General features: G+C 42.3%; 1 protein-coding gene across 4 annotated transcripts in view; it reads left to right on the forward strand.

The window, feature by feature from the left end:
• The window catches only part of PRKCD (protein kinase C delta), a 184,301-nt gene that overhangs the window by 71,390 nt on the left and 101,119 nt on the right, over positions 1–11,792 (forward strand). For 3 of the 4 annotated variants that reach the window (XM_073592511.1, XM_073592513.1, XM_073592512.1), the window contains exons 2-3: positions 316–438; positions 8,234–8,433. In XM_073592511.1, coding sequence (XP_073448612.1) covers positions 324–438; positions 8,234–8,433 — 315 coding nt within the window. In that variant the 5' untranslated portion in view covers positions 316–323. Of the gene's footprint in view, positions 1–315; positions 439–5,898; positions 6,085–8,233; positions 8,434–11,792 lie in introns of those variants that run through there. The other variant, XM_073592514.1, reaches the window with a different exon arrangement.

An 11,792-nucleotide genomic window follows, 5' to 3' on the forward strand; every position in this document is an offset into this window, starting at 1 on the left:
CAGAGCATAAGCTCGGGAGCGAGCCTGCTTGGGTGCCCCTACAGCAAGCTGTTTGCTCTGGGAGCATTTGGCAGAAAGGAGGGGCCAGGAGCGCTGGCAGGGGACCCGAGAAGAGGGACAGAGCAGGTAAGTATAACATGTTTGTTATTTTAAAGAAAACTTGCCTTTCATTTCACTTTAAGAATACATAATTGAATATAATTTTTTTCTTTTAAAATCAGAGTTTGGTGTCCCTTTAAAGGGCAAAGTGGAAATGTGAAAAAACATTTCAAAAAAATTATCCATATAAGTAAAATAAGCTATTTTCTATTTCAGGCTGCACCATGGCTCCTTTCCTGCGGATTTCCTTCAACTCATTTGAGTTGGGCTCAATGCCAGCTCAGTCAGAACCTTGCCAACCATTCTGTGCAGTGAAGGTGAAGGAATCTCTCAGTACAGGTAAGAGAAGTATCATTTGTGTCCACCAGGCGTGTCATGGCAGTTTCTCTTTTTTCTCATAATATCTTGTCCTAAAAGCCCAAAGCTTTTGTCAAATTTTCTTTTAAGGTCTTACTATGTGTTGTGGCAGGAGATGTTATTTACAGTATATATTTTTATTGTTGGGAAAAATGGGGTGGTTGAATGTTCTTTCAGATTTTTATTGCTGTCTGTGCCACACTAAGGCAGATTATCTACCACTTCCTGTCATAGTGTCAATGAAACCTAGGCTAATTTTTCTATTAGGTTTTCCTGCTATTTATCCAACAGCCGCTCTAACCGTTCTTATTTCAGAGTAACTTTTAGATAATTCCTGACAGCGAGTCAGTTGGCTTAACACTACTCCTGGTGAACACTGCATTTTTCTGCCAGTAAAGTTTGAGCTTCGTAAGTTGGTGGCAGAGAGGGATTAGCAAAGAAACATGCATTTTTGAAAATGAGGATACATGGAACTATAGACATATTTAGGTGTCACTAAGTCCACATCATAAAAAACTATAAATAAATGCTGTTATACATGCTTCACTCACTATGAGGTTCATTTTCTGTATTTCTCCAAAAACCTGGTTGATCCTGCTGTTCTCTTTCTCCACCTTCTGCTTATGTCCCAAATAGAGATTTTGCAGCTGTGGTGGCAACTCTGCACATGTTCGGTTTCCAGTGAGTTTCTACGTTGAGCATTTTCTCCCCATCACACCTGAGAAGCCTGTGTGACTATAGAGTCACACATGAGGGCATATACACAGTGGTAAATGACAGCCTGCACCCTCCCTCATCCTCCATGCCCACCAACCAGTTAAACACAATGGGGGCAGCATATTACATGTAGATTAATGGTGGCTTTGCCTCCCTCTTTTTCTAAGACACAGGCTTGAGGGCCATAACACAGCCTGTGACTGACAGAAATCCACCTACACTATATGACTGACAGAAATCCGCCCACACCATGTTATTTCCACAAAATGATACAGATTTGATTTCAAATATATATTTTTAGGCCAATTTAAAACCGTTCATTGATAATATTTATTTATTTTTACTCCAAAGGCTGTGTTTTTTTTTCTCTTTTTTTGAACATTAGCAGCAGCAGAGGACTAGAACCTCCTCCTGCTGATGTTCCCCTGCAGACAGGCTGGGAAAGTTCTGGGTCATGTGATGGCTTTATATCTATTAGGAAAAAGGTGCTTGGATGTTTTTTTTTTATTATTAAAATAATTGCAGTGCCATCATCATAAATTAAACTGTGTGTTTAGTATCACTTTAACAAGCTGGGCCTTCAGGGGTAGAAAATTAAGTTTGACTGATTTGACACCTCTAAGATGTGTTGTCTTATTAAATCTCCAACCCTTAATTGCAGAAAATGTTAAAGTTAAGGTGATTGTAAACGATAACCTTGTAAAACAAGCCTTTCAATTTAAAAAAAAAAAAAAAGGGAAAGGCAAAACATTTTGTATAGATATTTTTTTATAAATGATCAGTAGCTGGAGGAGGAGAAGCAGCAGCACGCTGAGCTTTTCAGTGAATGGCTGTGCAGGGGGAGGTGTGTCAGGACAAGTCTGATCATTGGAGGTGATCCTAGATCATATGCGAGTTCCCAGCATAGCTGGAGAACTAATCACGGTGTGTTCTCCTTCATAGTGTGGTCAGTTTTAATAGGAAAGCAAGGGGACTAGCTGGGATGCCATGGATTTAACACAAAGGAAGCAATACAAAGAGAACAGGATACTTTCTCATACAAGTACATGGTACAGCAGGCACATATCGGCAATATAAAAAGTTGGAGTAGTAAAAATGCTTTAAGTACCGTAGTTTGTGAGGAATCCAACCACTTTGCTAGACAGGCTCTACTCCAATAAGTCACTATAGAGTGGCAAAGCATTTTTCACTAATCCTTTCCAGAAGAGCCCGGGAGACTCAGATTGTTTTCAATTTCAAGACTATAGTTTTTTGAGTGTTGTAAAGCAAGCTACCCAGATATCCAGTAGCTCAACCAAACCAAAAAGGCAGGTAGTGGTTTCAGGGTGTACATGGATCACAGTGAGGGAAAGTATATATAAGCAACAATGTCCTTTAAATGATCTTGTATTTTATGATCTAGCCAAAAAAATTTGAATGTAATCCTCCTGGTGCGAAAAACATCTCCAGCTTTTCGCTATGTTTGTGTTTTGGAAGCTCATAAACCTTTTAGGGTGTCAAGTACAATATCTCATAAAAGTGAGTACACCCCTCACATTTTTGTAAATATTTTATTATATCTTTTCATGTGACAACATTGAAGAAATGACACTTTGCTACAATGTAAAGTAGTTAGTGCAGAGCTTATATAACAGTGTAAATTTGCTGTCCCCGCAATAACTCAACACACAGCCATTAATGTCTAAACCGCTGGCAACAAAATTGGGCCCAATCTGGGCCCAAAGTGTTAACATTTTGTGTGGCCACCATTATGTTCCAGCACTTCCTTAACCCTTTTGGGCATGGAGTTCACCAGAGCTTCACAGGTTGCCACTGGAGTCCTCTTCCACTCCTCCATGATGACATCACGGAGCTGGTGGATGTTAGAGACCTTGTGCTGCTCCACCTTTCGTTTGATGCAGTGTGCGGCGTATGAGCACTGACAGGCTGACCCCCCACATCCCTACAACCTCTGCAGTAATGCTGGCAGCACTAATACATCTACAGTTGTGCTCATAAGTTTACATACCATGGCAGAATTGATGATTTCTTGGCCATTTTTCAGAGAATATGAACGATAACACAAAAACTTTTCTTTCACTCATGGTTAGTGTTTGGCTGAAGCCATTTATTATCAATCAACTGTGTTTACTCTTTTTAAATCTTAATGACAACATAAACTACCCAAATTACCCTGATCCTCACCCCCTAACATGACACATTTGGCATGTAATTTTTTTTTTTGGGGGGGGGGGGAGTGGGTACTTAGTTTTGAGTGGGACTTGATGTCCCACTACCTGCTTCCGCCTACGGGCGGCCTAGGCGACTCCTCCTCTTTGCCTAGGTGGCCCCTCCCTCTCTGCAATCTTCTGGGACACGTGACAGGTCCCAGAACATTGGCTGTCCACTAGGAGAGCGCAACACAACATGCGCAGTGCGTGCCAGGCCGTGAAGCTGCAAGCTGTCATGGCCGGGTGCCCACAGTTTCAATGGAGGCCCCCAGGAGAGGAGGGGGAGAGGAGCGAGGCTCCGTGCGGCCGCATCGCTGGACCATGGAACAGGTAAGTGTCTGTTTATTAAAAGTCAGCAGCTAAACCTTTTGTAGCTGCTGACTTTTAATAAACAAAAAAAGCCTGGAACTCCACTTTAATACCATGTATTGCCCCCTATAACATCGATGACAGCTTGAAGTATTTTGTGGTATTTGTGGATGAGGCTCTTTATCTTCTCAGATGGTAAAGCTGCCCATTCCTCTTGGCTAAAACCCTCCAGTTCCTTTAAATTCTCGGGCTGTCTTGCATGAACTGCACATTTGAGATCTCCCCAAAGTGGCTCAATAATATTGAGGTCAGCAGACTGAGATGGTCACTCCAGAACCTTCACTTTATTATGCTGTAGCCAATGACAGGTCGACTTGGCCTTGTGTTTTGGATCATTGTCTTGTTGGAATGTCCAAGTTCGTCCCATGCGCAGCTTCCTGGCTGATGAATGCAAATGTTCCTCCAGTATTTTTTGATAACAAACTGCATCATCTTGCCATCAATTTTGACAAAATTTCCTGTGCCTTTTGTAGCTCACACATCCCCAAAACATCAGCGATCCACCTCCATGTTTCACAGTAGGAATGGTGTACCTTTCATCATAGGCCTCGTTGATGCCTCTCCAAATGTAGCGTTTATGGTTGTGGCCAAAAAGCTAAATTTTGGTCTCATCACTCCAAATGACTTGTGCCAGAAGGTTTGAGGCCTCTCTCTGTGCTGTTTGGCATATTGTAAGCGGGATACTTTGTGGCATTTACGTAGTAAGGGCTTTCTTCTGGCGATTCGACCATGCAGCCCATCTTTCTTCTAGTGCCTGCTTATTGTTCATCTGGTAACAGCCACACCACATGTTTTCAGAGAGTCCTGTATTTCACCTGAAGTTATTTGTGGGTTTTTCTTTGCATCCCAAACAATTTTCCTGGCAGTTGTGGCTGAAATTTTAGTTTGGTCTACCTGACCATGGTTTGGTTTCAACAGAACCCGTCATTTTCCACTTCTTGATTAGAGTTTGGCATTCTTGATTCCTTGGATATCTTTTTATATCCCTTTCCTGTTTTATATAGTTTAACTACCTATTCCCGCAGATCCTTTGACAATTCTTTTTGCTTTCCTCATGGCTCAGAATCCAGAAACGTCAGTGCAGCACTGAATGAAAGATGCAAGGGTCTGTCAGGAGTCCAGAAACGCATTGACCTTTTATACACACACACTAAATACAAGCAAACAGATCACAGGTAAGGATGGTTACCTTAAATAGCCATTCAAACCCCTTTGTGTCAACTTGTGTGTATGTTATCAGACCAAAATCATCAGGGTCATTTGGATAGTTTCTGTTGTCATTATGATTCAAAAAAAGTAAACAAAGTTGGTTGATAATAAATGGCTTCAGCCAAACACTAACCATAAGTGAATGAAATGTTTGTGTTATCATTCATATTCTCTAAATGTCCAAGAAATCATCATAAATTTGTATGTATGTAAACTTATGAGCACAACTGTATTTCCCAAAGACAACCTCAATATGATGCTGAGCATGTGCACTCAACTTCTTTGGTCGACCATGGTGAGGCCTGTTCTGAGTGGAACCTGTCCTGTTAAACTGCTGTATGGTCTTGGCCACCATGCTGCAGCTAAGTTTCAGGGTCTTGGCAATCTTCTTATAGCCTAGGCCATCTTTATGTAGAGCAACATTTTTAAAAAAATGTTTCCCAGAATCCTCAGAGTCCTTTGCCATGGGGCGCTATGTTGAACTTCCAGTGACCAATATGAGAATGAGAGCGATAACGCCAAATTTAACACACCTGCTCCTCATTCACAACTGAGACCTTGTAACACTGAGTCACATGACATCGGGGAGGGGAATTTGGGCTCAATTTGGACATTTTCACTTAGGGGTGTACTCACTTTTGCTGCCAGTGGTTTAGACATTAATGGCTGTGTGTTGAGTTATTTTGAGGGGACAGCAAATTTACACTGTCATACAAGCTGTACACTCACTACTTTACATTGTAGCAAAGTGTCATTTCTTCAGTGTTGTCACATGAAAAGATATAATAAAATATTTGCAAAAATGTGAGGGGTGTACTCACTTTTGTGAGATACTGTAAGCTCTATGCATTATTTTGAACTGTATAAGGTAATCCTAAACTGGCGCCAGTTGTTTAAAGGAGCATATCCACATATCATCCATATTCTCTCCCTCCAGACTTGGAGTGGCAAATTGCCACTGGTCTATAAAGTTTTGGAATGTACCCACATATACACAATCTTCTATGAATAATGGACAAAGACTTGATAGATCTGGGTTTTTCTCAGTGTAACCTCCAGCGGGGAGGAATGAAGAATCAGTGGATCTTCCCAAACTGATCGAAAAGCATGCCTCCAACTAGAGGTACTGAAATAAATAATAGGTAAAGTAAATTTTTGTTGAAGCTGTTGGAATTACATTAGGTTGTTTGCGTGAACAATATGCAACCGAGTCTTAATTCCCATTTCCACCCATACAGTGGAATCTAGAATTAATAAAACGGCAATTCAGGATGATTCCATAAAGTATTGAGGCAATCGGGTGGCTTTAGAGATGTCGAATAATACCCAATTAGACCACCTCTGATATTACAGCTGCATTATCTGTCTGTGAGCTGAGCCAATTATGTGCACGTGTTAATTGCCCAGCCATGAAGTATTTAATAAAATTAGGTAAAGCAAACCCTCCTTGTAGCCAGGTTAGCTGAAGAATGATGAGGCTTAAACGAGTGAAATGTGTACAAAATATAGGGAGTCATGCAGTATTTTCAATTTAATAAAATTACCTCTTCCCTATAAGGGACAGCAGTACGTTAATCCATAATGGTGCTTAACCTACCCTGCATTTGTACGAATAAAGGTTGGAAGTGTGGTAGTGAATTGAATTGGACACCCAAATATTTAAAGGACGAAACCCATTGAAGAGGCACAGATGGATTAGCCAGTGCTTCTGCATCAGGGTCCAAAGGTATAATCTGAGACCTGATCCGATTAAAGTGTACAAGGTTGTAAAGTCACAAGAAAACCTTCTGTGTGCAGCAATGCCCCCCCCCCATGCTTACCTGGGCCCCCTCATCTTGATCCAGTGATGTCCACGACAGCCTTGCCTCTCTGGGGATTTGCAATTCTGATTGGCTCACTGGCTGTGAGGGACAAAAGCCAATCAGAAGACAGAGGGGGAGGTGCGGAGCTTCGACGACTCCGTTTGTCCGCTTGGGTGCCCCCACAGCAAGCTGCTTGCTGTAGGGGCAATCAGCAGAAGGGAGGAGACAGGAGCGCCGGTGTGGGACCTAAGAAGAGAAGGATGGGGGCTGGTAAGTATGACATGTTTGTTAGTTGAAAAAACGAGACCTGAAAAGAGCATCCTTCTCTCTCTTTTTTTTTTATTTATAAATTCTTTTGTTACACTGTAGCTTTAACTTTTTTTTCTTATCCCTTTAATTGCTATCACAAGGAATGTAAACATCCCTTGTGCCAGCAATAGGCATGTGACAGGTACTCTTTATGGAGAGATCCATGGTCTAGACCCCATAACCCTCCTCTGCACTTTAAAAGCATTTGCATACACCAAGATTGGTGAGATCAAATGCTTTTGATTTTTAAAAATGGGTAAAAAAATGGGTTTACACCTGGGTAAACTGGAAGTGATGTGACATCATCGCTTCTGAGTTATTTTATAATAGTAACTCATTGCAGGGCTCTATGATCAGTCGGTGTAAGCGCTGTAGGATGGGAGATCCTGGTACAGCCGTGGAAGGCAGGAGGAGGGTTGGACGTTCCCTATCACTGCTTGCAAAAGCAATCCAGCGGCTAGTTGGCTGCTAGGTAGGATTGCTTTTACAAGGAAGTCAACTGCCGGCTCAAAAATGGTAACTGGATGATGCTGGCATCTTCCCGGTAGAATAGCTTGAGATCTAGCGATGGACTGAGTATGTCGCTGGATGGTAAGTGGTTAAATATAAAAAAATCTCTATTCTTACCTGCTCTTTGCAATGGAATTGCACAGTGTCCCCAAACCTCCTCTTCTCGGGTCCCCTGCTGTGGCCTCCTGGCTCCTCCTCTATGTCCAGTGGCCCCATGGGATTCTGCTTCCCATGCTCACTCCCAAGCTCTGTGGCTGTGTTCATTGACAGCTTTAGTAATGCTATTTCCTGTTTTGGTCTTGTGATTTCCCGGATCCCCATGCATACAATAGGCATAGGATAGGGTTACAACACTATGAGCCTGAGATATATTGCTTCCCTGCTCAACTCCAGGTTATGTGACTGACACTGCTGTCCTCCGAGCACTCAGCATTACAAGTAAGTGTAGATGCATCCAGAAGCAGGTCTTCTTTGATGAAGAGATTTCTTAGTTGTGGTTGCAAATCTTGTGACACCTGTTCCTACATCTGTATTATATGTGATGTCACATGATGTATATGAGTGTTCGTTAAAATTTGACAGAAATTACCAGTGATTTCTTTGTCACAAAAAATAATTATTCATCATTCCAATCTGTATTTATTACAACAGAAAGAGGAAAGACCTTGGTACAGAAGAAACCCACAATGTATCCAGACTGGAAGTCCACGTTTGATGCTCACATCCATGAGGGCCGTGTTATCCAGATAGTGTTAATGAAGGCAGCTGAGGACCCACTCTCTGAGGCCACAGTTGGGGTGTCTGTGCTCGCTGAACGATGCAAAAAGGGAAATGGGAAATCTGAGTTTTGGGTGAGGATGAAGCATGAACAATGATTGTGATTGTCTACCTACTGTGTGTGTGTGTGTGTGTGTATGTATATGTATATATATATATATATATATATTATGCAGTGCCTTGAAAAAGTATTCATACCCCTTAACATTTTTTACATTTTGTCATGTTGCAACCAAACGTAAATGTATTTTATTGGGATTTTATGTGATAGACCAACACAAAGTGGCAAATAATTTTGAAGTGGAAGCAAAATGATAAATGGATTTCAATTTTTTTTTTACAAATATCTGAAAAGTGTGGCGTGCCTTTTGTATTCAGCCCCCTTTACTCTGATATCCCTAACTAAAATCTAGTGGAACCAATTGTCTTCAGAAGTCACCTAATTAGTAAATAGAGTTAACCTGTGTGTAATTTAATCTCAGTATCAATACAGCTGTTCTGTGAAGCCCTCAAAGGTTTGTTTGAGAACCTTAGTGACCAAACAGCATCATGAAGGCCAAGGAACACACCAGACAGGTCAGGGATAAAGTTGTGGAGACTTTTAAAGCAGGGTTAGGTTATAAAAAAATCTCAAGCTTTGAACATCTCAGGGAGCACTGTTTAAATCCTTTAACCAAAAATGGAAAGAGTATGGCACAGCTGCAAACCTACCAAGACATGCCACCTAAGCTGACAGGCAGGGCAAGGGGAGAGCAAATAATCAGAGAAGCAGCCAAGAGGCCCATGGTAACTCTAGAGGAGCTGCAGAGATGCACAGCGTAGGTGGGAGAATCTGTCCACAAGACAACCATTAGTCGTGCACTCCGCAAATCTGGCCATTATGGAGGAGTGGAAAGAGGAAAGCTATTGTTGAAAGAAAGTCATAAGAAGTCCCATTTGCAGTTTGCAAGAAGCCATGGGGGGGGGGGGGGATGCACAGCAAACACGTGGAAGAAGATGATCTGGTCAGATGAGACCAAAATTGAACTATTGAACTTTTTGGCCTAAAAGGAAAATGCTTCACCGCCTGTAGTATGGGACGCATTTAAGATGCATATCCGCTCTACTCTAATAACTAGAATTAACAGATTGAAAAGGACCTCAGAGACCACTCTGACCCAGGCGACAGCTCATATGTTGTCTGCGGAGAGATCTATCATAGAACATTCCACGGCCAACAGGGCAACCAACCTCAAAATGCATTCTAGGGTAGTTGAGCAAATGCAGTATGAAAAGTCAAGTGCAAATTATTTATATATATTACAAATTACATATATTTATTATGAAGCCATAGCCAAATTCCCCCGCTCTAAATCACCGGGCTTGGACAGCCTACCTAAAGCACTCTATTCCACATACTCTGAATTCCTTGTCACCAAGCTCCTTTCGCTATTCAACCATATATTAGACACATCCACTCTACCCGACTCCATGAAAGAGGCACTGATGGTACTAATCCCTAAACCAGGTAAGGACCCAAACCTCCCAGAATAGTTCCACCCTATCTCACTGCTCCAGGTAGATGTTAAGATTTTGGCAAAGATTCTTTCCACTCGCCTTTCCAAAGTAATCCTATCCTTGGTACATGAGGCTCAGTCAGGCTTTATGCCCAGACGAAACACCTCATTCAACCTTAGGAGATTATTTATGAACCTCCAGGCTTCCCATGATGATTCTGGTTCTAGAGTAGTGGTTACACTGGACACAGCCAAGACGTTCAACTCGGTCGAATGCCACTACTTACGGGCTTGCCTAGCAAAATTTGGCCTAGGACCTAGATTTACAAAATGGGTGCAACTACTATACCAGACTCCAGTGGCTAAAGTGTTGGCAAATGGGTGGACGTCCGAACAGTTTCCTCTCACTAGGGGTACAAGACAAGGCTGCCCCCTATCCCCATTGCTATATGCACTTGCAACGGAACCACTGGCAATAGCGATACACTCACATCCATATAATGGGACTGACAATAGGGTCCGTAACAGAGAAGATTAGTACTTATGCAGACGACACCCTAATTCAACTACATCTTTGCCCACTGCTCTGTCATTGATAGAACACTTTGGTACTTTCTCGGGGCTCAGAATTAATTGGGACAAGTCTCAAATACTACCCCTTGACAGTTCCCCACCACCACAAGCCCAGGCTAGTCTACCTCTTCAGAGACTAGATCTAATTAAATACTTAGGCATTCAAATCACTCGAGCCCCAGCTGACTACATCCCACTAAATAAAACCCCCATTTTTTAGATGCTTAAGCATAATACTGAACTGTGGGCCCGGCTTCCTATAGGCGTGATGGGACGAATACATTTAGTGAAAATGGTACTTCTGCCCAAAATGTTATACATGGTCTGGCACTCACGGGTGTACTACTTGGTGCTTAGGCACTTTAAATCTATGGAGGTAATACTCAAATTGTTTATATGGGGAGACAGCAGACAAAAACTACCTTGGAACAAATTAAAAAAAACCCACAGATCTTGGCGGGATGGCCCTACCAGACTTTAACATGTACTATTTAGCTGCACAACTGTCACAGCTATTTCATATAGACAAAATTGACAGGGCTAGATTCTTAACCTTCCTCGGTCCCAAATGGTCACACTTCTCCACGGATCCTTTTGTGGCTGTCGTGGGTGGAGCGGGGGGGGGGGGGACAGGAGAAGATGGGGTGACAGACCATCACTACTTTATCTTTACAGACGCTTATGGGAAGGCGTATCTGAGAAGCTCAAAGTGCCACACACACACACACACACATGATTTCACCCCTTTATGGCATAATACAGCTCTCCCTGAGTTTCGCTCCAGATTGTGGTGTTGTGGAGCTCAAGGGGAGTGATTTATCTCTCACACCTTACAAATAATGGAGAACTAAAAACTTTTGACAGATTGAAATCTGAGTGGGTTACCAAATCGAATGTTCTTCAGGTACCTACAAATCCATCACGCTTTTAGAGCACAATTCCCCTCTGGCAATCTCCAACTGACCAATAATCCCCTCATGGAAGTGATTAAAAGCTCTGACCCCAAACAACTGATATCTACTGTATCTTCTACAATATGTAGTTACTCCCACTGTCCTCCACATCAGCGTATGCACTGAAGGCTAGATGGGAGGGAGACGTGGGATCCACGGAGGACGAGGAATGGAGTGATGCCTTAGACACCTGTAAACTGGTATCCCCCAAACTATCTGACTGCCTGACCCAGAAATAAATATTACACCACATGTACCTCACACCACTTAGAATGTCCAGGTACAAATGAGACAAATCTGCCAGCTGCCCCATGTGCAACCAGGAAACGGACGTTCTATCATTTCATCTGGAGCTGTCCCAGAGTGCAGGATTTCTGGACCCAAGTGGTACGATTTCTGCATGATACAATG

This window comes from Aquarana catesbeiana, linkage group LG07, assembly GCF_042186555.1.
Source record: "Aquarana catesbeiana isolate 2022-GZ linkage group LG07, ASM4218655v1, whole genome shotgun sequence".
NCBI classification, from domain to species: Eukaryota; Metazoa; Chordata; class Amphibia; order Anura; family Ranidae; genus Aquarana; species Aquarana catesbeiana.